This window comes from Dermacentor variabilis, chromosome 7 (assembly GCF_050947875.1).
Source record: "Dermacentor variabilis isolate Ectoservices chromosome 7, ASM5094787v1, whole genome shotgun sequence".
Taxonomy (NCBI): Eukaryota; Metazoa; Arthropoda; class Arachnida; order Ixodida; family Ixodidae; genus Dermacentor; species Dermacentor variabilis.
Genome location: NC_134574.1, coordinates 162,441,404 through 162,466,323, shown reverse-complemented (window position 1 = coordinate 162,466,323; position 24,920 = coordinate 162,441,404). Strand labels below are relative to the sequence as shown.

The 24,920-nt window shown below is 45.4% G+C and overlaps 1 protein-coding gene and 1 long non-coding RNA gene across 2 annotated transcripts in view; one reads left to right on the top strand and one right to left on the bottom strand.

The window, feature by feature from the left end:
* LOC142588369 (uncharacterized) overlaps positions 1 to 13,490 on the bottom strand; it is a 45,444-nt gene extending 31,954 nt beyond the window's left edge. The window contains exons 1-2 of the long non-coding RNA XR_012829706.1: positions 13,476 to 13,490; positions 11,546 to 11,572 (exon numbers count right to left, since the gene is read on the bottom strand). This is a non-coding gene — a long non-coding RNA (uncharacterized LOC142588369). The remainder of the gene's footprint in view (positions 1 to 11,545; positions 11,573 to 13,475) is intronic.
* LOC142588365 (uncharacterized) overlaps positions 1 to 24,920 on the top strand; it is a 198,391-nt gene that overhangs the window by 156,592 nt on the left and 16,879 nt on the right. The window contains exon 8 of the mRNA XM_075699999.1: positions 1,973 to 2,266. Coding sequence (XP_075556114.1) covers positions 1,973 to 2,266 — 294 coding nt within the window. The remainder of the gene's footprint in view (positions 1 to 1,972; positions 2,267 to 24,920) is intronic.

Sequence of the window (24,920 nt, the reverse complement as noted above, 5' to 3'; positions counted from 1 at the left end):
AGTACCTACTAGACACAGGAATGAAACTATCCTCCAAGAAATCGGGCCTTTTACTATTTCGCAAGTCTCGCCAAGGAGTCCGCTACCTAACTCCTCTAGACGAACTTCCGATGGTACTACACACAAGAGACGGACCACAGATTCCGCGAGTCAACCACATACGCATTCTTGGGCTCCTAATCGAAACCACCGGATGCCACGGACACACGAACAAACACTTAACGGCCAAAACCGAAAACATGACCAGACTCATCCACAGAGTCTCGGGGCGTAGGAAGGGTCTCTGCGAAGATAACCTTCTGCGCGTTTACCACGGGTTCCTTATGAGCCACATTAATTTCATCGCCTCTGCCCAGAACTGGAGGAAAATAGAAAAGACGCAACTAAACACACTCATTCGCAAGAGCATCAAACAGGCCTTGGGCACCCACAAAGAGCAAGTACAGCAAAGGTTGATCAGCTAAGCATGCACAACAACATCGACGAAGAGATCGAGGCTCAGACTATGGCGCAAATACTCCGCCTATCCTCGTCGAAAGCCGGTAGGCTAATCCTAAACGAAGCCAATTTCTCCCCTTCTCCCTATCTCGAGCACGCGGTTACCTATATAGCGAGCGAAATTATAGACAACTACAAAGTCTCACCGTTTCCCAGAAACGTCCACCCCCAGCACAACGTGCGTAGGCGCGGGCCCGCGCCCGCGCGATTGTCGACCGCATCGACGCAGACCGTGAAGCCACCGCATATGTGGACGCGGCTCAGTACGGCAACACATCCGCTTTCCCAATAGCAGTCGTGGACGGCAACGGAACGCTACGATCATCCGCATCGATTAAAACGAGCACCAGCGCTAAAGCAGAACAAATAGCTGTAGCCATCGCCATGGCAGACCCCACATTTATTCATGTATTCACGGACTCGCGTGCCGCGATTCGGGCCTACGAATGCGGCAACGTAGCTAAAGAAGTTGCGCGTATACTACTAGCGAGCTCAAAAGAGAGCAAACGGTGCCTCTCCTGGTTCCCCGCTCACATGAGGAAACACTTTCACCCGCAAAAAGCTAACCTCAATGAAACGGCCCACGACCGTGTGCGAGAACTTGCCTGCCGCGACGGTCCCACAGCCTCCGAGGGGCTGGACATTCAGTTTAATGACCCGCTACTCACTTACCAAGAAATCACCTCACACTATCGAAAAGGCAGAATCAAATTCTCGCTCCCGCACGCCAAACGCTAACGCGCGCAGGCGGCCGCGTTTCGAATGCTACAAACGGACTCGTATCCGTCACGAGGCCTACTACGCCACTACAATTCAGAAATCCCGGCAAATCGCCCAGACTGCCCAGAACTTTATTTCTCACTCTCGCACAAGCTATGGCAACGTACCGCGTTACCAAAGGGCCCTCTCTCCAGTGAGCCCGAATGGGAAGAAGCCCTCAAAAGCCCGGACCTCAAACTCCAACTCAAGGCCGTCCAGAGGGCCAAGAACTGGCGGAGCGTCAACGCGTTCCCCTCCATACTTGGCCGTGGCCTACGGTTTCAACCAGAGGAATTTCCCACGTGGCATCTCCAATGGCTTGAAACTCCTCAGGACTTCAATAAAGTTTTTTGACTGACTGACTGACTGTGATCTCTTTCCAACATAAGGTGTCACACAATTTAAAGAGCGATGCGCAATGTGATGAAGTGAACGTTGTGTTTACTGCTCCTGTAAAAAATGGTCCCTTTGGGGTGCACAGTTCCTGAGAAGGATTGAAAAGACGCCTAGCCCTAGCCCTTTTGTTTGCCATGCAAACCACAGGTGATTGTTTGTTCCCTTCGCGTGCGCCGCGGTTTATGAATTCCCATTATTCTGCGGCTGTGTTTACATCTCTCAGGCGGGACTCTGTGTTAATGCCGTTTAAAGGAGCACATATTTTTGGGGGCACACCACCGCAACGACAGTGGTCACGAAAATTCCCTTCTTGATGCAGGTTCTCGTCCTGTGGTTCGTACTGTTGCTTCGGCTGAGCTTCCACGGCAGCAACACGTTTCTGGCTTATCACCAAAGCGCACCCGCCCAGATGCTACCCATGGCCCTGAGCGATTCTTCGCAAGTTATCTCACACAAGCTGTTCTTAGCCACAGTCTGGTTTTTCGTCTGGCAACATCGAGCAACTATGCCCGAGGAACAGCCGCATCGACTACATATTGCACAACCGGACTGGGGCCAGTTGGGGCACATCACCGCAACGACAGTGGTCACAAAAATCCCCTTCTTGACGCAGGTCAGTTACCTTCCGAACGCGGCTTGTGTTCGCTCTGGAAATCGCTGTTTCCTTGCAGTGTCGTGCACCCCTTGTGTTATCGGACCTTGTTGTGGGCTGTTGTGTGAAATGTTATCTCTATACATCAATGTTAAAACAATTACTCTGCTGCTGTTGCTGTCGGGAGATGTAGAATTAAACCTGGACCAAATTACGTTTCACTGCCGTCCATTGAAACTTGCAAAGACCATATCTGGCATAGAAACATCACAAAGCTCTGTTCTGTCCGAACTTTATTTAATCCGAGCATCACAGAATAGCATCGAGACCCTCGTGACCAGCCTTTCGGCTCGCGTTGATGCCCCGTCGAAGATTGCCCAGTCGACTCAGTCAAACGAAATAGGTTTAAAGGCGAACGTGAATGGTAGTCTTGCAAAACGTTCGACTGAAATCAAAGTTCTTACCGAAAAATGCGATGATGCAGAAAATGACCTGCGTCGTTCAAACTTACTTTTTTGTGTAATTCAAGACACAAAGGGTGAGACTTGGCTTGAGTCCTAGACAAAAATAGTATAATTCTGCTCCGAGAAACTCGGTTTATCCATTAGTACAGACGACTTGGAGCGTGCACACCGACTTGGTCGTTACCAGCAAGACAAAACTAGGCCTATTATTGTAAAATATGCAAGATTTAAAGATAAATCAAGAATTCTTGCAGTGGCTTCTAAGCTCAAGGGGACGAATTTTTCGATTCGCGAGGACTATCAGCCAGAGTTCGACAGGTGCGAAGGAAACTTTATCTTCATGGACAACAGAGGGGCAGATCATTTAAACTTCGCTTTGACAAGCTGCTGCTTGATGGCAAGCAATTCGCGTACGACGCTGAATCTGATTGTATAGTTGAACTGAGGGCATAGCGGTCACTGCGTCTCTCCAGGCATGCGCGTCCCTCTTCTCCCCCCCCCCCCAGATCTGCCTCGCCTCGATTACTGCCCCTGTTTATCAGAATATGTCGGTCTTGCTCGCAAACATGCGTAGTTACCTGCCTAAGAAGGACGCCCTAGAATCTATTTTGAAAGACAACAATACTGACCTCGCTATACTTATGGAATCTTGGCTTCATCCAAATATTGCTGACCACGAGCTGCTAAATGATAGCCAAACATACGCTGTTCACAGGCTTGACAGGTTGGGGCGCAGGGGAGGCGGCATTTTGATTTTTGTGAAAGAAAGTGTTCCTTCGTATGTCACCAAATTGAACTGTCAACATGAAATTTTGTGTGTAAATATATCACTTCAGTCAAGTATGACTGTGATTATTGCTTGTTATCGCGCTCCTGACTGTGATTTTTCCTTCAACCATGAACTAAATTCTGTTCTACCGAATCTTTACTCACGGTTCCCATCTGCGAATTTTATGCTCTGTGGCGACTTTAATTTTCCGTACATTAACTGGGCAAATCTAGAGGCGCATAACTGGCAATCCAAAATTTTTCTTGACAAAATCCTTACATTCAACTTTACTCAGATGGTTAATATGGCAACCCGTGGGGAGAACATTCTAGACCTTGTCCTTGTTTATAACCCCAATTTAACAAAATCGCTATCATCCGTTGCTGGTCTAAGCGACCACAAATTACTGCTATTTAATCTCTGCATCCCAGTTCCTTTCAGACAACCCTTGATTAAATACATTACGGACTATAACAAAGCAGATTTGAGCAAAGTTATCACTGAAGTGAACACTTTTTCATTTTTTTAGTGATACTGCTCCTTCTCGTACAGTAGATGAAAACTGGTTGCTAATTAAGAATAAATTATTATGGCTTGTTGAGAGACATGTGCCTCTTGTTCGCATTCGCGGTGATTTAGGAAAACCCTGGTTTTCTAACACACTTCGGAGGCTGTCGGGAAGGAAAAAACGTTTGTTTCGTGATGCGAAACGCTCTAAATCTTGTTCAAAGTGGGACAAGTACTTCAAATGTCTGTGCAAATACAGTAGCACTTTGAGACAATCCAAAAAGAAGTTCTTCCACCACGATTTGTCTAACATCATACGTGTCAACCTCAAAATTTTGGAATATTCTGAAACCAAACAATAGCTCTAATAACATTTCCTTGACTTATCCTGACGGTTCAAACGTGCCGCTTGATCAGCGGTTGGACGTAATGAACTCATATTTTTCTTCTGTTTTCACTCGTGAGCCTGCGCCGAAGGACGTTGATTTGCCCAGCCACAGTTTTCCCCTCATGTTTCCCATTATGATTAATTCTCAAGGCATTATGAAACTTATTGATAACCTAAAGATTTCTATTGCCCCCGGGCCAAATAACATCACTGCTAAGATACCAAAAGGTACGAAAGCAATTTCCAGTCTAATATTACAAATAATTTTTACCCAGTCCAGTACTGATAGTTCACTTCCAAATGACTGGAAGATTAGTAAAGTGGTACCGGTATATAAGTCAGGCAGCCACTCTGATCCTTCCAACTATCGCCCCATTTCCCTAACGAGTATTCCCTGTAAACTCCTAGAACATATAATATATTCGCAAATAGCATGTCATCTCGGTGATCATTCCTTCTTTTTTCACTATCAGCACGGTTTCCGGCCAGGTTTGTCATGCGATACACAGCTTTTTGAATTTATTACTGAACTTGACCTGGGAAGTTAGACTTCCCAGGTCCCTTCAAACTGACGTCATATATCTAGGCTTCGCCAAAGCATTTGACTGTGTTCCACATCAGCGGCTTTTGGCCAAACTTTCATGCCTCGGTCTCAACCCTCTCGCACTGTTATGGATCCGTTACTTTCTTACTAATCGATTCCAGTACACAGCTATCGGAAATCATTGCTCAACCACTACCACTCAACCATTGCTAGCGTCATCTCCGGAGTACCACCGGGGTCCGTCCTCGGTCCCCTTCTTTTTCTCATCTTCATAAACGACCTTCCTAACGGCATATCATCCAATATCAGACTTTTTGCAGATGACTGCGTAATCTGCCGCCGCATTACAGACCCAACCGACCATGCAATGCTCCGAAACGACTTACATTCATTAAAAACCTGGGGTTCCAACTCTTTAATGAAACTTAACATTTCCAAATGTAAAGTTATACAGGCATCCCGTAAACACTCTAACAAGGATCACCCGTATTTTTTAAACTCGACAGCCCTCTCCACCGTTGAATCATATCGTTATCTCGGTATCACTATTAATAGCAAGTTCACCTGGTCCGACCATATAACAAAATTGGCTACCGACACCAATAAATCACTTGGTTACGTCAGACATACCCTTGCTCTGTGCCCCTCATCCACAAGAAAACTAGCTTATGAAACTTATTCGAAGTAAACTTAAATATGCCTCAGCTATTTGGAGCCCGCACCAAGCTTACTTAATTAATGTATTAGAATCAATACAAAATCATGCCGCTAGATTCATCACTTCCAGGTAGAGCCGTGAAGAAAGTGTCAGTGCGATTAAATCATCTCTAGGACTCAAACCATTGGTGTTGCGTAGGAAAATTGCAAAACAGTGCCTTTTCCAGCGACTTTAGCATAACTTCCCCGAACTGCATGGAAGGCTTCTAATCGCACCAACGCGTACATCTCGTCGCCTTTTAAACTCTTGCAGCATCCAGCGCTTGCATGGTTTAACATTTTCCTTTAATCAATCGTTTTTGCCTAGCGCCATTATAGAGTGGAACAATTTACCAGACAGAGTTGTCGATGACCGCGACCCCATTATCTTCAAGCAGCTGCTTACTGATTACCTTAAACCCTAACCTTATAATGACCGCACTGTGCCTTCATGCTTTCGCGATTGCCGTCTCACATTGTGACTGTTCTGCTGATTTGCTTTTGCATTCTATTCAGTGTGCCTCTTGGATTTCTTGTTGTTGTTATTGCTGTTTGTTTTAATACGAATCCACCGGCTGAGTCTTGTAAGAAATTGTAACCATATCTTTGTTTCTATCCTTACCTTCTGTAATCCCCCCTTATGTAATACCCCGACAGGGGTTCTTAAGGAAAAATAAATGATGATGAGGAGGAACATTTTGAGAACCGGTCATCTGACGAGTCTCTCCACGTAGCAAAACATTGCAGAGGTTGTGAAAAAGAGACAAAGAAGGTGTGCCTTCTGCTTCTAGAAAAAAAAAGCTTTCATACCATCATAGGGAGCGTCGTACACGGGAGCTATTCGAGGCGCGTATTATAAAAAAGAAAACACGTGTATGTGTTAGCGGTCCTTCCGTTGTACTATAACTGATTGTTAAGTGCGATTCCTGGACGCAAGATGGTTGCGAAAGCGTCTCTTTAATGGCCTCTGAGCATGATGACATCCTTTTTATTCATTTTATACAAGTCAGCTTTCACCCAATAAAATTTAATTGTGAGTCTTCGTAAGTCCTGGCCACTTCTACTTCCGTTGTGTGTGTTTTACAGCGAAGCTGTATATAGCTACCCTGTGGCGGTGGTCGATGTCTGTTAGTCGACGCGTCGCGCCGACACGAAAAAATTTTCGTCTCCAGTTTCCCGCGAATGCTATGCAGCTTTTAGTCTAATGTAGACATTATGAAAATAAAATAACACCGAAAATGGTCGCTAAGACGACTCTATCACTTCGCCGAGTTTCATTTAGTTGTCATAATCAGTTAGTTCACGGTGCAGTTCTAAACGTTGCAGAATTCCCGTTTGCTGTCAATACATGGCCATCAACAGAGGGAGTACGGTTACAGAAAACGACTCTAACTATTCGTTTATCAAAACTATCCCAAAACAAATTATGGGGCAGTTAGCCGCTAAGATGACTCTAACATTACGCTGAGTTTCATCTACTGTTAATGGTTACGTAGTTCACACTGAGCTTGTAATATTGTGGAATTTCTGTCTGCTGTTAATACAAGGGCTTCTACTGGAGGGAAACGGGTAGCTCCATGTTTGTTCGCTAGAATAAAACTCTAATTACTCTAAGTTTCATTCAGCTAATTAACGAGGAAGTATGCTCAATGGTAAATTACAAACAAACGTGTTTTGTTTCGTGCACTCCTTCGACTGCGCCTCGGTCAATGCATATCGTCGCTCGCGTTGAGGTTCGGTTTAACGGCCACCTACGTCCTATACACACTGTTACCACCAGTGGACGTTGTGTTTTGTGCTTACGTAATAGTCGCCTAGGTGACCCAACAACAACAACAAGAACATATGCGTCGATTGAAGTAAGAACTTCGCTGCTCGTCCTTCTTCACAAAATAGAAGGGCCAGTGATCTTTTTTAGCGCAATAGCCCCTTTTTTACGAAATGTTCTTTCCGCCAGCTTTGTAACTTTTATAGCTAAGGAACACCTCGAATCCGCTAAATTTATTCCCTGAAGAACCTGATGCATCCCAATTTTAGGTGTTGTCATTTTAACGTATTAAATATTTGCGTGCGACATGAAGGGATAACCATTTCTAAAAATGGTAACTCATGTTCTAATTACCACCGTTTGTAGACATCCAGGCAGAAAACCTGTGCACAAGTGGTGCGGAGCCTCAACCCCCCGCAGTATCTATTAATTGCTCTGTGGAACTTTCAGACACAGAGACGAATGGTGACACGTTTATATTTGATGCAGATTGCTGCCTGTCTCATTTGGTTAATCTCTCGTTTTTGCTGGTATGGGAGAACGAGCTCCGAGTGGCAGAAGCAATGCCCTTTGGTGAGTACTAGTAGCCGCAGCTGACCGCAACTGACGATTAGAGGTGTTTTAAATACCATAGCTGTACCGTGTCAAAAGGGGCAATATTTGTTAACAGTACACAAAAGCAACTGCAAGTGCCATTCTTTATGGCTAATTCCTATTGGAGAACGCTGCAGTGACCATGTCTGCTGCTTGTTCCTCTGAGAAATCTCAGGAGTGAAAGCTCCAGCTTTATTTACTTTTAGGTTATGACGCTAGCACACATCCCCCAAACTCAAGTTAAAAAGCAATTTTCTACACGCTTGCACAGCTTGTACAGTTTGTACAGCTTGTGCTGTTTTGCATGGCTTTGCAAGCTGGTCAGCAGAATACACACTATTTTATGCTTTATCGGGGTGTGAAATCCTTAACGAGCAAGATTTTTTCTCATTCTTGATAAGAGCGATTGTTTGGGTGATTCAGTTTTGGAAGATACCTAATAGTGACAGTAGCTGCGTTTGATCAGTTGTGTATTCTACAGACAACGCTGCGTCTGCCCATCTGATCTGCCCATATGAATGACTTTTGTTTTCTTTAAATGCCTCATGACGGTATACAGTAAAATGTTTCACAGCCTCAAACAGAAAACGAATTAGCATAAGCTGCAAATAAAAGGCTCCATAGAGCTAAACGTTTCAACTAAATATATCTAACCAACCTAAACTGAGGGAACGAAAGTGCTAAGTCTGTCTGTGTACCTAGCTCAAGTTCTAAAACGTGCATTACTATTTTATATGGAAAGGAAGTCCCGAAGATAAAAAAAAATACAGAAACAATTCAGGACTCATTTATCTGATCGACACTATTATGCTAGCACTATCTTCAAATCATATTTAGAATTAAACATTTATTACATATTCTTCTAATCGTTCTTTTAAATTATTACACTTTCATACGACCACACCACTACCCCTTAACAAATTCCCTATCTGCTATAACCGTTGGGTTTTTGTTAAGTTTCTTGTAGTTGGTGAACGCAGTTATTGGAGGTAAAGGCAAGCGATCAAAATAAGATGGCTGTGTTCTTTGTGGGTGAATGCTACATTCGTAGAAAAAAAGGTCAGAGCCGTAGCAATCGCAGAAACCTACTCTCTTTGTTCAACTGAATTTTCTAACAATATAGGACAATATGCAAGGCAACAATAATCGAGAACGACAAGTTGCTCGAAGCAAAAGAACTGAACAAAAAAGCTAATTTCACAAAATGATCTATTGTGACATCAAAACTAAGGCGAATTACGCACACAAAAAATAAGATGAATAAGCACAGAATTTAAGCGAAGTCACTAGAGAGAGAGAGAGAGAGAGAGAGAGCGAGAGAGAGATAAGGATATTTCTTGAGATGTAAAGTCGAAAGATTCGCAGGAGGATAATGTCTCTAGCCTGCTATTCCACATATAAGTGGAAGTGAAGGGTAAGGCGAAAGACAGAAAAGTAGAGGAGGATGAGGAGTGGTGATGCGAAAATACCATGTGATAATCGTATGTCCAATCAGGGTCCCTGACACTGATGAAAAAAGCACATACTGTCACTTGTAGGAGGAGGGTCGAGGGCAAGAATGGGTCGAGCCCAAAAGAATGTAAAAGACCACGGGCCTCTTTGCTTGCAAGCGAGCCCTCGACTGACGCTGCCTGAGTTGATTATTTAAGGCAAATGATCTAATTAGGCGGAATAAAAAAAAGTTTGAATATCTTCAAGCGACGGCAAACTATATTACCTTTCTTCTGTCCAGCTAAGTGGCATGTGCTTATTTCGAAACTCTGGCTAATGTTAGCTGAGACACCCTGTATATATGGTACGGTGACAACTTAGGTTCCCGGTCGCGGAAATAAATCGAAAGGGAGCACTGGTTGAAAGATCTCGGCGCCCTGTGCAATGGCCCCGTGCTATGGAGAGAGCGCTGCGAACAAGATTGCGTAGCGAAGAAGGAAAGACAATGAATTTATACACCATGAAGGGACGCAATTACTAACATGCGAGTGACGTTTTATGCGAGAAGGAGAAACGAAAGGATGAAAAGAAAACATTAAAAGTCTACGACGCGGAGTTGCGTGAACTAAAAGCCCAGGTGAACGACGCAGGCGTGGTACCATGAAAACGCAAAATATCATCAGTCCAGCCGAGATGCTTGTACCTACAGTTAAGGAATTTACGGAGAAATGTTCATGTCTAAGGAATAATCGGTCGTGCAGCGTACAATTGTGGTGAATTTAACAAAACTTGTTGCTGAGCTAGTTGGTTCACGACTTAGAAACCAAGGTTATGGCGCTAAGCAGACAAGGACGAAGTGAGACACAAAGGACACAAACAGGCGCCAACAGTTGGCGCCCGTATGTGTCCTTTGTGTCTCACTTCGTCCTTGACTGCTTAGCGCCATAACCTTGGTTTTTAAATTGTGGTGAAGTTTGGGAAATTGACTTAGGCGGGAGATTTTACGACTTGGTGCAGCAGAACGAAGGGAGGCTGATTTTCATTGATGTTATGTGGCAGTCTTGCTATAGTTAGAAAGAAACAAACGAATGGAGTTATTTTGTGCCAGTTGTGTCGAGTTATTAAATTATCATGGCAGATATTCCACACTCCTGAAGCGTATACTCAAGCTTGGAAAGAATCATTGTTTTATAGAGCAAACATTTTATTCAAGATTGTGCTTGTCGAACGCTTCAACGTAAGTAACCTAACGTTTGAGTGACATTATCAGTTGTGCAATCAATATGAAGCACCCATTGTAGGTTAGACGACATAGTATGAATACCCAAGTACTTGCAAGAATTCATAGATTCAAGGGGGATATTGCTTATGCACTATAACCGGCTCTAAGAACTTCTAGATAGTACCGTATCTTTATATTTGCTAACATTTATTTTCAATCGCTTGTACCGCTTCAATCGACTACATGATCTAGGTCCGGTAGGAGGCAGGAACGGCCATGATCGCTAGTCATTTCGCAAAATATGACGCGATCGTCAAAAATAAAGCGAATATTAAAAGAAATAGTGGAAGGGAGCTTGTACATGCATATTAAAAACTAAAGAGATCTAAGTATTGACCTCTGTGGTACACGCGAGTGTACCACAGTTGGTGACGAGCTATACCGTTAGCTGTTACATATTATAGGTGATCACTAAAAGAAGCAGTCATTCCCTTTAAGCAGGTTGCTGTATAGATTTATTAGGCTCCGCTTATGAAAGATCAATGTTTGACAGACTTTGCCGAATGCCTTGCTCAAATATAGAAAGGTTCTATCTGCACATGATGAACAACCAATAATGCGATGTAATTTTTCTGGTAACAATATTAGCTGGGTCCCAAAATTGGTAATGAGCTGCATATGAACTCGTGCAGGCTTGCGAGAGCTCTGTGGAGGCTTCAACATTAAACAAAAAATTCGTTTTGAAAATTTTGAAGTATTTGTTCACTTTAAGAACGCGTTTGATTTCTCAAAAAAGCATTTTATATCGATATAGTGCTAGATATTGGATGACATAACGTTGCTAAGAATCACAGTATATATCCTGCAGTCAAGTATGGGTAAACAGCGGCAAGTGCATGCTTACTTCTTATACGTACCTGCTCTTGCTGCAGACAGGTCAACGGCTGTAAAAAGAAGATAATATATATGCGGTTAATGCAACATATATCGAATGCACAGAACGAGTTGACTGCCAGCCTTGTAGCAAACTTCATGCTGAACTGTGACTTAAAAAAAAAAAAACTTTGCGAAAAGTTCAGGGTTTCGGCTCTGTTTATGGTGTGCGATGCTAACTCACATTGACAGGTATTCCGTGCAAGCAAGACTTCAAGTACTTAAGTGTAGCCTTTTCTAAGTATCGCAATACTAATCTTCATGGGTCAGCGGAAGTTGCAGAAGTACAACGTAAGGTTAACAACTGGCAGGGACGGCTGTAGTTCACATTTAGCCCAGCTGAAGTTTTCAATGCGCTCCTAGCAGCTCGACTTATGCATGTCCTGCAGGTATTGCACTGATCGCGGCTTAGGTTGCAAGCTTTCCATCTTTGCTACCTATGTGTGGAGCTCATGTGTTTAAGCCATGCGGAGTAATAAGCTGTTTTTTTCCTCTTGAGAGTCTTGGCCTAGCTCACCTTTTGTTAGGCGACTTGCCTCCATGTTATTCTTCGTTCGTGATGCCAACAGTCTATTGCTAACAGAGTTGTTAAAACTTAGAATAATCAGTTATATTTCAGAAATAGTTTTGTCGTCATCTGTCAGAGATGGGCTTCTTGGAGGTTCTTGTAGGCTTTCACTTTGTAAAGGCTCGCTTTAGTAAGGATTACATTTTCATTTCCTCACTCAAAGAAATTTCTAATGCACTCATAGGCACATTGTTTCCTGTTCCCCATTATTGTGCGCCTTATTTGGAATGTTATTACCTAGATATACTTACGCGTGTGCGTAAAATTATAATTACTCCAGAGATTGTCCTTTGTCTCTAAATTGCATTCAGCAACCCTTCCTGTCAAAACCTGGTCAGAAAAAAGGGGCTATTTCGTGTCGTGGTCCTCAAACAGCGGTTTGTGTCCACATGCGGAAACGATTTACCACTGTTATGTAGGTTGTAGGGATGCCGTATTCTTCTGGAACATTCTTAAATGAAGAGTTAAAAAGATTTAGATATCACGCTATACACAATCCGTTTCCTGCCTTGTGGCGCCGTAGAATGTGTGACAGGCACGCTGAACCATTGCGAATCACTTGGTCGTTTTTGCGGAAATCTGCTGCCTACGTTCGAACTGTGTGCACCGCACGGAAAACAGCGAGCACTGGATGCTTATATTGGACACTTGCACGTGCTTGCCTGACTTTTGAATGTGTTTTCAGTCACCAAAATTTCGGTGGCGCTTTGTTTTTCGTGTTTTCCTGAAGATTCTGCTCCTGTGCATTAAAGGCAAAAACAAAATCACTTTTGGCCTAATGGTTATTGCATCGGGCTGCTGTGCTGGCTGGCCTAGGTTCGATTCCAGCACAGGGAACGTAGTTTTGTTGTTAAAGTATGAGTCATTGAGCAAGATAGCAGCATGAGCAGCAGCACCCAGCCGGCAGCCACGGTCAGCAAAGTCCGGAAGGGTTCGCAAAAAGAGGTTCGCTTTAACTGCCTTGAGGCCATTGAGTGTTTCGTCGTAAATTTAGGAGTTGAGTGACAGTGGCGCTCTGCTGTACCGAACGAGGTCAGAACTTGTGTTTCCGCTGCGCATGCAAAATTGCGATAAGGTAAAATGCTGAAACGTTTCTGTTCTTTACAATAACTAGAAAAGATAAGTGGGTTAAAGTATTCTAGGGTACGCCTACGTTTTCTCCTTGTTAGCCTATTGTGCAGATTTGGTATGAGACCGCCATTCAGTATTATCAGTACTTTGTAGTATACGGCGGTTGTTTTTTCAAGTACAGTCAGATGATTGAGTTTTTTACAATCACACATGGCCCCCCGTTCTTCGACAGAATAGGTTCACACGGAGAAATTGTCGTGCTCTGAAAAACTTACCGCTCGAAGAAGCAATCGCCAGAAGCAGGAAAATTCCCATATTTGTCTGCTTACAGTGTGATGCCTTGTGCAGTTTGGACTGAATCAACTCGACATAGGTTTTATAGACCTGCTACCAGCCGCACATGTCCCGTTTAGGCGTAGACACTTATGTCTTAAATTCAGAGTAAAGACAGTCAACGACATTTGGTTTTCACTGTGCTGGAAGGTTTTTGCTAATGGCGAATTTTCCCCCCCTTTAGTCCCTTTCAGGAAATGGTGACATTACTGGTTCGTAAATGTTCAGATATGTAGGTAGCGCAGTCGTCATTAACTTCTCCGGAAACTTTCCGAATGGAATGTCAGCAAATGCCCTTCACGAAGCCGGGGTTTGCCATTTCGTGCTTCTTGTTCGTGGGAACAGAGTTTACAAGCCTGGCGTGTACTCGTCTTAAGCAGACTATCTCTAACGGGGCATTCTTTAAATAACTATTTCTCGAATACGCGTTTTTGAATTCTCATATTGATCATTTACGCAACTTTTTCAAGTGGTATGTTTGTGCGCTGGTTTATATAATTCTACGGGGAGTGAGGGGGGCGTTCTACTCTGGCTGCAGCTGCGCATGTCGTGGCTGCGTGCGGTCGTGCGGCCGTATCATGAGAGCCATCCACGTTGGCGGCAGAGTCTAGGTGTGTCGGCGGCTCGTATCTTTGCATGTGCAGTCTGTTCTCGGCGCTCACTTTTCGTTGAAGCGATAGACGGCCTTTTGCTCACTGCTGCTACCGCGTTTCTTCATGTCAGCCTTTTGACAGCAAGTTTCCGCCGTCATCGAGTCAGACTTGCTCACGTTTACTTGTGCGCGCGTGACACCACGCTTGTTAATTTAGTTAGTGTGCCTATGTGTACAGGTTTATGCGGCCGATAAAGCTGATATCTGTACTTCTTACAGCTGTCCACTAATTTATTGTCGCAATCGATGCTTCGCTGGGCGAATCTGTGACTTTCTTTTTTAAATTTCAATAGCATTATTGGCATTGTCAGGCCAGTATTGTTTCCGGCTGCCTAGCCCTTATCAAGGTGTCCCTCCAAAATATTGGCCAATTCCCGACATACTCCAGTCTAAAAATACGTGCTGACCTTAAAGGTAGTGAAGTCTAAAAATGTGGGCCGTTCCCATAGGTTTCTGCTAATGGAAATATGCCGTTCTTCACTCAACCTCTTCGACACCAACTTCTGTAGGTGCCATTGCTCATGTGACACTGGGTATCTGCCCCTCTTCAGTCAACACACCACTTTCACGGCAGTTTGGGTAACTATGTATGTGCCACTGGGTATGCGTGGACTTCACGCGACGCCGCCTCAAGACACAGCGTGTTCAGAGCGAAGCGCGTATTAGGAGCCCGGCACGTCTTATACATGATCGTTTCATCTATTCGCATAGTTGGATAGTCATCGTAGATAAGTCCTGCTCTAGTTTTCTTTCTTTTTAGGAGTAGTAGCGAAACTGTTGCTAGCTGCAGGCGGACCTGGCCTTGCAAAATGTTCAAGGTAAGGTAATCGCTCCACCCGAGCGGCACTTATCATTTGCAGTATGGTATGCTGCCATAACATCATACAAGGGCCTCTGGTAACTCATAATACCGATGGAAATAATTGACTGGAACTGCTTAGCTCACGTTGTCTGGGACGTCCTGTCTAATTCTTTTTTCCTGAGAGTGCCGATTTATATTTCGATGAAAATAACTTGGAGCCTATGATAGTAGGTAAACTAAACAAAATGCAAGCGAAGGAAATGTGTCGAAGGTGTTAAGGCACCCTAAAGTAGAGTAATAGGTTAAGTGGAAGGTTTAGCTCTGATCCTTCTTTTTCCCTTGAGAAATAGTTGTGAAAAACAGAAATATCTTTATAAGATGATGGATGGACCAATTTGAATAAAATTTGCTGTATTTGAGAGGACAAGTGAAGTTCCAGTAATGCCAGAAGCAGAATATTGATTTAGGGCGCCAAATTTGTTACAATAATAGCCGAAAATTAATGAGCTTCGAAAATTGAAGTGACCAAAGTGTAAAATTTTGTCTCTGCACCGGAAACAGAAGATGACTGCGTTCTGTAAACGGCATCTGTTGGAGCATGTTAAACGCAATAATTTGGCATATAAATTTAGAGTTTTCGTAAAATTATTACAAAGACTTTTTACGTCACACTTCAGTGTTCAAAAATTTCAGATATTTAGCCACATTTGTAAAACCAACTGAGCGCCTAAATGTAAGTTTGTTTATTACAGCCCTTAGCACTTTTTCATTCCTCATGCTCCTTCTTTCTAATGCAACAAACTTCATCAAAATTGATTCAATGGTTTCCAAGAATAACGATGCTCCTTTCTTATCTATTTAGGTAAGAGCGCCAGAGTTAATGCTTCCACTTAATTGTAAACCACATATAAGCGATTTTGTGCACGACGGCGACAAGCGGCGCGACAAAGATCACTGTCGCTCAAGTCTGTCGCTTGCCGTTAAAACTACTGACCTCTATATAATACGGTATAGACCTACGGTACAGATCAGCGGGTAATACCCCATACGAGCGACGGCTGCTAGTACCGCCGCGATGCGACGAGGAGGCAGTGTTGTACAATTGGTCGTTTATTTTGGTTAGTGAACGGGTAACTAAATTGTAACGTCGGTTCTTGCACCTTTCGTCTGCAATTCGACTGGAAGTTAGGACCGTAATGTGGAAATTTGTATTGCGACCACTTTCGTGACAACTGCTGAAACGGTGCTATTTCGTGGATCGAGTGATTGTACTAGATCGTAGCCAAAACATCGCGCCTTGCACAGCTAATCACACGCAGTTTTTCTATATTAGCGCTTCCTGAGACAGAGAATTCGAAACATTCATGCGACTTTTTAACGGTGTGATGACATTCATTGGAACGCTCATGTGGTGTTCCTGATTGCCATTGTAAAGGTCCTGCTCCAAAAATAGCGGAAAATGTTGCTCCGGAATTGCTCCGAATCTTCCATTGGGATTCGACATAACAATTTCTCAACCAGGCCTTGGCACTATGGACACTGGATAAGTTAGATAAACTTTATTAAAGGAATAATCAGATTAATCGCTAATTGTCGGGGCCCCTATTCCGGGGCTCCGCTGGCTCTTGCCATCCTCTCAACTCTCTGGATCAGCTTGAGCTGGTCGTCAAGGGTCAAGCTGGACAGCAGTGCCTCCCACGTAATATTCTATAGGGTTGGTGTGGCCCCGCACAATGGACATTTGTGCCTGTAGGCTTTGGGGTGTATGCGATGTAATATGTGTAGGTTCGTGAGTGTGCCTGTCCGGAGCCTACGCCAGGCAGCGACATCCTCTGTCTTCGATTTCGAAGGGGGGGGGAGGGGATATCGCAAATGACTCCCTCTGTGGTAGTTCACGATGGCTGAATATTCTAGAATGACAGGTTCCGGGTCTTCAGCAGCCGCCGTGATAAGTGCTCGATTATGCACGAATCCTCCAGCTGCTCTGTCGGCCTGCAGGCTGCCCGTGATGCCAGTGTGACCCGGTATGTAGATGATGGCTTGGGTGGTGATGTCCTCACTGCCCTCACTGATTATTTGGGCTAGGACTTGTGCAGCAGGTCTTCCGATGCTTCGGTGTAGGAAGTTGCGGTAGGCCTGCTGGGAATCTGTGAGGATCGTCCGTGGTTTGTTTGCATGTTGGCCTTCGGGGAAAGCTAACGCGATGGCCAGCTCCTCGGCCTCCGTGATCGTGCAGAAGCGGATTGATGCAGCGGAGGTAACGAGGCCTCGGCGGTCGCATACCCCTGCCACTGCGCCCTTGTTCTTCGTCCCATATATGGCGGCATCCCTAAAACGGGCCGTGGTATGGAACCTGAATGTTTGAATGTTTTCTCCATGTACTGGGCCCTTGCTGTCCTCCTGCCGGAGTGTAGGTTAGAGTGCATGTTGCGTGTTATCGGGGCAACCTGATACCGGTCCTGGACGTGACGAGGTGTCAAGCAGGTTTCTTGGATTCGTGTTCTTGGGTTCGGCAGGTCCTACGAAACCAAGGTTTGTAGGACCTGCCGGCCCGTGCAAGTCCACGCAAGTCTCTGTTGTTTCCAGACTTAACGTAAAGCGACTCTTTCGTTGCGTTGAGGGCGTTATGTAATAATAGCGCCAATGATTTTTCAGTCCATGTACTCATCGCACGCCGAGTGCAGTCTTGAAACAGATCCCCAAGAACGCGTCGGCCGGCTGTGCAGCGCCGTTCTAGGGAGCAAAAGAAAAGTTCGCCAGGCAGCACAGTCGCGTATAGGCCTTTATAGTAAGGGAGTACCACAACGAAATTGTGAAATAGTACAGACTAGAGCGAAGGACTATGCCGCCACCTCATCCGGGCTTGACCCGTAAGGAAGAGGTTCTATACCGACAACTTCAAACAGGGTCGTTATTCACCCTGGTGCTGATGAAGCACGTGTGTCCAAGTGTTTATGTAAGTGACCTGTGTTGTGTGTGCCAAAAGGAAAGAGCCACTGCAGCTCACATCCTTTGGGACTGGGCTAAGAATCCGCACGAAGCTGCGACGATAACAACAATCACGCCGCGGCTCGAGGCCGCAACGAGGTGCTATATGATCAAGATGTCCAAGCTCAGGCCGTCCAGCAGATCTCGGAGGCCCTCGAAAACCGGAGGGAGGCTGCCACCCCAAAAGAGAGGCAGACGCGGTCGACCAAAGGGAGTCGTGCGGCCGCGGCCGAAGTAGAGGTGCCACACGCCGCCAAGACGTCATGGCCTCGTCACGGTTATTCCTCCCTAACAGGGGCAGGCTAACCATTCTGCAGGCATTCATAACAAAGTTTCTTCACTCACTCACTCACTGGCTGCGGGATTGTCTCTTCCATGCATTTGTTTGCACAAGCCTACCGTACGTTCAGTTCCAAATCGCCTCGAGAGACCAAAGAGCCGACACCCGCCCGTGAAATTCTGCACATTTCTGGGCAGGTATAGAGGAGACAAGCGAGCACAACTGCTGTTGTTGGCGGTGTTAAGTCACACTTGTTCGCCTTCGCATGCCAACATATTTAACGATTTTTGTAAAGCCAAATCTTAACCTTGCCGCGCAGTCAGTCAAGAGAGGTTCTCGCATGTAACTGGAGTCGATTACTAATGGGGCCCCTAGGGCTCCGTAACCTGCGCTGGGTGCCGCCACAGAGCGTCGGTAGAAGCGGTAGTTCCAGCAGGGCAACCAGTGGCGTGTTGTCGTGAGATATCACTGCATACTAAAAAAAAGATAAAAAAGCAATGAATTCGTCAAATACCAAACAAAGCAGCGTGAAGAAATTCGCGTGGAAAGCCGCGTGATAAACAACAAGAAAGGCTATTTTACCATCGTGACGCGCGCAACAACGACTGTGACGCCCCGGATGTGTCTAAACCCACGTTGAAGTTACACCCTGTCACACGGGCACCTTGGACCGCTGTAGAGTCTACGAATCGGGTGCTTCTACACGGGCGCTTTAGACCACGATTTTGCATCATGCGGATGCAGTAGATCGCAATCGTACGCTGTCGTCTAGAATGTTGAGTGAGCTCAGCCAACTTTATCCTGTTTGTTGCACCGTCAAACAGCTACAAATCTAGAACGCAACCGAAAAATTTGGTCCGTATGGGGTTGATCGCCATCGAAAGTGCCTGTGGGTCACTGATATTAAAGAACGACTGACAACGAAAGCGAATCAAACCACCGCTGCCCTCCTCTCACTACAGAAATCGCGAAATCAAGGTGCCACAAATTACGGTATGCATTCTTTTCGGAAATGGGCTACCTAATATTATGCCTGAGCAAACTTATTCAACTGCTTGCAACTTACTACTGTAGAAATTTACCGGCCAAGCCCAGCTGTCATAAAAACAAGAGAAAGCACAATGTGCATCGCACGCGCAAATCAGCCCACGGTAAATGTTTCACTCAAAGCTCGTCGAAGTAGACCTGCAGCGATATTCTCGTAGTCGTGATCAAAACGACATGACTTACCTACACGGCCAAGCAACAACGCTACCGCGAATAGCAAGCCTGACGTAAAACGAGAAGCTTTGGCATTCCGCATCCACGCCTTCTTGCGTTTCTTTTCATACCATTTACACAGGAAACTGTGGAACTTGATAAGTAGCTGCAGGCCTCTAGTGTTTGTCTTACTGTTGCGGCAGGAACAATTCCGACGGGAGAAGCAATTTTGCTAAGATCATGGCCATCGCGAGCGCCTCACAGTGCCGGCGCCCTTATACATAGTGACCCCGCTCTCCGCCAGGGGAAGGAATGCCGCTGGCGTCTTTCGGCAGACTTGAGGTAGGGAGCATTATCGGGCTCACGTGCCGCCGAGGCGTCCTCTCGTGCAATCCTCTTCGGCCTAAAACCCCTTAAACTTCGTCAAGTAGTGACACTCTCCTCCTCCGCCTTCATTCCTTCTCATTTGTCCTCTCTTTCAGGCTCCCTCCTCGACCATGGCGCTGCCTACACTGCTCGAGCTAAAGTCCCTCTTAGCTCAAGCCACGGAGCAAGAAACATTTAGGAGTGGAAACTCCGCTGTTTGCGGCGACCAGAAAAGTCACAAGCCCGCGGAGCCGTTATCGTGCTGGCGGCGCCTGGCGGCCTGGAAAGAAATTACCGCCGTTGAGAGCGCGCCGGAGTCGCCTGCCCGGGCGCTGCATTTTTTTTCTCCGCGGCTTCTCCGACGTACTCCAACGCGCCGCATGGCGCCGCCACTGTTTACGGCCCCGTCGGCGCATACAACAATTGTGACCTTATCTGGTCGCCCGCGCTCGCTCGCACTGACGGGAGTTTCCCCTCATAAATTTCTTACTCCGTAGCTCGAGCGTAGCAACGGCGCCAACATGCGCTCCTCGCCACTCCGTAAACGTTTCTCGAGCAAAAGTGGCGCTGATGCACGGCGCGAGGGCCCTCGTGATGCTATTAGGCCAACAGCGACGCGGCGTCGACCGGCGTCGACCTCGGCCAGAGCGGCGCAAGGAGGAGGCGGCATTCCTCAAAGCGTGCCGCTAGTTTAGGAAGTTTAAGGGGCTTTACATCGGCCGGGGCAGCAGCACCACTGCAGGTGGAATGTTGGGCGTGTTCGTGGTCCATGACGTGAGAAAGGCAAGATGAACAGAAGGAGATGCACGCTGTGCAGGCTTTAATGAAAACCCAGGAACTTGTGAGCCATGCCTTTAGGTAGACGAATTGGTGGCTTCGTAATGTGGCTGGTATTTCGAAGTAGCGTCTCGGTGGGAATGTTCGTCGCCGTTGCTACGATGCGCGGCGGCAACGTCGCGCCAGTAGTGAGCGGGACAGTGACACCGTGCAGAAAAGTGCACATTTATTCTTTACTCGTGGATTTAAACGGAAAGCAAAGACGAAAGGGCAAGAATGATAGGAAATGGAGAACGGGGACAGATGTGCACTAATAGGGCAGACGAGTCTGCAGGTGGGCTTGCGGGCTGCGTCCGATCGCGTTAAGAATGGCCACATGTTTAGCGTACTCACGGCTTTTCGCCTTCCTTCATGTGTTTTTAACCTTATACGGTGTACGTACGCATATATTTGAAGCGCAATTATCGTTGACGGTCATAAAAGGTCACCATTTGTAGCCATTTCTCGTGTACACAAGGCATTCTGTGTGTAAAAGTGCGAAATATTTCCGTAAGTGGTCGCCCACTACCATGTAGCGGTGTTGTGAAGGTGGCAGCCTTCGTCAACGACATCTTCGAACATTTTGGAAATTTCTTGCAGGTTATTCCCCTAGCCTTCTTCTTTTCAGCGAGTATGGCATTATTTTATGGGCCACGCTTTTTTTTTAAATGTTCTTTGTTCAATCGATCCCCAGACTGTCGCATTGAAACTTTATTCTTTAACCCATTAGCGCCCAGTGTACTTTTAAGGTATGGTACCATTTTCATTTGTAAATAATCAAAGACAAAACACACAGTGTTCCTTCGTATGCCATATTGCTAAGAAGGGTCCTGCGAAGACGATCACATTGTAGTTTTTTGTCAACTGCATGATTTGTTTGATCTATCCATCTCCAAGCTTCTGAAACGTTCCTTATATAGCAGGTGCTCCTCTACATGCAGCGTCTTTATTTTTTGTCAAGCTAGCATACGCTACTCGAAGCTGAAGTTTTTTGGTTGTAGAAAAGAAGGGTGTAAACAATGAACGCATGACATTACATATGCAATACATATGTATACCGTCGCAAGAAAGTTAATGCCGGTGTACTTTATAAAGTACGCTGGGCCTATGTTTATGCTTGAAGGGTGGGCATGATCTCGAAGCTAACACGAAGGTCTTTTTACCTGTATTTCGTCAAAATATTTTTACTGGCTGCAAGAACTTCAGAGACTGTTGCAGGAAAGAAATGTATTTAGAATTACATCGTCATTGCTATTATCCCTTTTAATTTCTTTCCTTTCTTGCTGTCGACAAAGGTGACGATGCTCTTGTCTTCTCCGCCAAGAAAATAGCCAGCAGTGTTAGAATAAATTTAGATAAATACAAACCACTTAGAAATAATATGATGAATAGTTAAAAAGAAAGATGATTCAGGCATCCTTTATTACAAATTGGACAGTGAGTGGGAGGGAACATAAAAAAAAAAGACTATGTATATCCACGTCCTTAGAGTATCACACGTTTAATACATGACGTTGACAGCCACATTTATATCGTGTTCCAGCGCGCGATCATGCTCTATGAACAGATTGTGTCTTCCTCAGTATTCGCGTAGCACTGTCTTATAGCGCTAGTCAGGTGTTCTCGCGCGCAGCGTTCGAAATGCTGCGCGAAACGAGACAAACGCATCAGCTCGCTCGCGACGCCGACAGCAGAAGTGCGCCGTGTAGCAAAAAAGCGAGAGCGAAATTTGCAGGATGCTTAAGCATCGCCTTCAGGAGTGGAACGCAAACAATTCAAAGATCCCTGACTGCTTCTCACACTTCCCGGCAACTGCAGCTTATGTAACCGTAATGTTTACTGAAAAACGCTGGCGCCGAACACCATGCACGAAAGCGAGCTTTCTGGTAGAAACGCAGCCCATGTATAACTCATATAATGGATGGATGGATGTTATGAGCATCCCCTTTGGAACGGGGCGGTGGGTTGCGCCACCAAGCTCTTGCTATTATACTGCCTAATATCCTACCTAGGTTCAACCATAAAAAAATAAAAAAAAACTATCATCTCCCACAACCAAATTTTCTGATCCCCTATTGCGAATTGTGCTTTTGTACGTCTCCGTTTTTTTTGTAACCGTAATGTACGCGGCGGAGGCGCGCGCCATCTGGTGGTGTTGCCAGGAAGCAGGTGTGCCGCTCCGTGGCCTCCAAGATTTGTGCACGCCAGCGCGCGCTAACCGCGGACGCCATGACCGGTCTATGTATGGTACAAGTGTTGGAAAAGGGGTTTGAGTTTCCTTCTGGCAGCATCATGTTCTCTTGTATATTCAAATTGCAATCCGGCGCTATCATGTCTGTAGGTTGTGCCTAAGTCGTACTTTCCAATTTTTCTGACGTATTTTACTTTGACAAATTCAATTGGTTCTGTAACTTCTTCACGCTACAGGTAGGGTCTGCGTGGTTGGGCATGCGTGGTTAGGTTTGCATGGTTCTGAATGATTTTTGCCGAAGCAATAGTGGACGCAGGACACCGAAGCGGGATTTTCTGCCACACGGGACCCTTCCTGCTATGGCGTTAAAAATGAAGGCAGGGCCCGTGACGTATGCGTCACGTGATCCTGGAGCTCCGGTATGGGAGAACGCAGGGAAGGAATCTCGCTTGCTGAGGCTAGACGGGGCAAGTGGAAAGAGTATCTCTCTCGGTAGTGGCCCTAGCTCGCGTCTTGAAATAATTCGTTCGTGGCACCGAAATATTTCTATATTGGCTATTATTGAACCAATTTGAAAAATCCTTGCGGCAGAACGCTGCCTGGAGGGCACGTAACAACTCACAACCGAAATTTTCTTTGTGACCTGGTGAGGGGCCCTTTAAGAGCAGTGGCAACGGATGTCACTGTAGGTGCCTAGATGGACTCCGTCTCCATTAGTTAATATTAATAGCCACGCACGCCGAAGCCGCGGAGCGTGAGCGTGTGTATGGAGGTTCGCCCGTCACTGTTAATCGACGTGTCACCGGAGAGCACAAGTGGTGCCGAAGTGCGGGCTTGATGGGGAGGCTTTAAACACACGGGGGCAGTACGTTGCCCTTCATTGTGTCACGTATGAAAGCTCTGAGGGCCCCAGTAGTTTTTAGAGCGGGGTGGGGGGTGGGCACAATCAAGTTGCGACGAGTGTCAAGTCTTAGCGTCATCTAATGTAAAGTTTACCTACCACAGGCCTCTGGTGTTCGGGTTGAGGCTCCCGTGATAACATGTTTATTCTACGAGACGTCCACAGTAAAGTCGGTAACGGGTGGTAACGTGATGGGTCTAGGAAAGGTTCGCTGCGAGATTAATGCCTAAGTGCTTGTATGAAGTAGGTGGGGAAACCAGTTTATTATTTCTGTGGTATGAAAATTTACAGGTTAAGTCTTTATGAGTGAAATACATTACATAGCTTTTAGATGAAGTTATAGTCATTAACCAAGGCGTAATGCCAATGCAAAATAAGCTGAAAGTCGTTTCAAAAACGCAGGTGGTCATTGGGACTCCCTATAGGGCGGTAAGTAATGCAGTCATCGCCGAAAATTCGCACTCAGGGTGAAAGATATTGGAAAAATTGATGATGTGCATTAAATATGTGTATATTCCTTTTATTATTGTCAAGATTCCTGGATCTCTTCGAGTTAATTTTGAAATGAACTTGCCGTGCTTCATTTCTGACTCATATCTCTGGCTGAACAAAAAAATATGGACCAGTCATCAAGCTGCAGTTTATTTTTATAAGCTGCCCTAGAGGGATTAATGGTGTTGAAGTGGAGGTATACAGAGCAAATTTTAACCGCCGGTAGTTCTTGAGCTTCTTGATCTAAGTAGAAGGGCGTTTTTTGCATTCGTATTGAAAGTTCGGCAAGTTGACGTTGATTCGTTTTCGAAACAGCTCGTAAAGACACAATGTTAAGAACATGTCTTGTCTTTTTCTGGAAATTTTAGCATTGCGCCAGCCTATAGCGAATAACCAATAGCGAATTGGCGCAGATGAAAGTTACTGCCGTGGTCTCATTGGCTTGGGACCTAAGAAATATACGTGGAAATATTTGCGAAAGTGGAACTCATGATTTTACCGTTATTGACTTGGTGTCTGATATTAAGAACCGAGGTAACATTATGATACTACTATGGATCTTACATTTTAATACTTACTCGACAAACTTGAACCAGCTTTGTAAATATGCCAGAAGGAATTCCGTTAAACTAAGTACAGAAATGCTTAAAAAGGGGTTTATAAAGAAGGTTCTGCTATACGCAGCTTTGTTGATGAGTA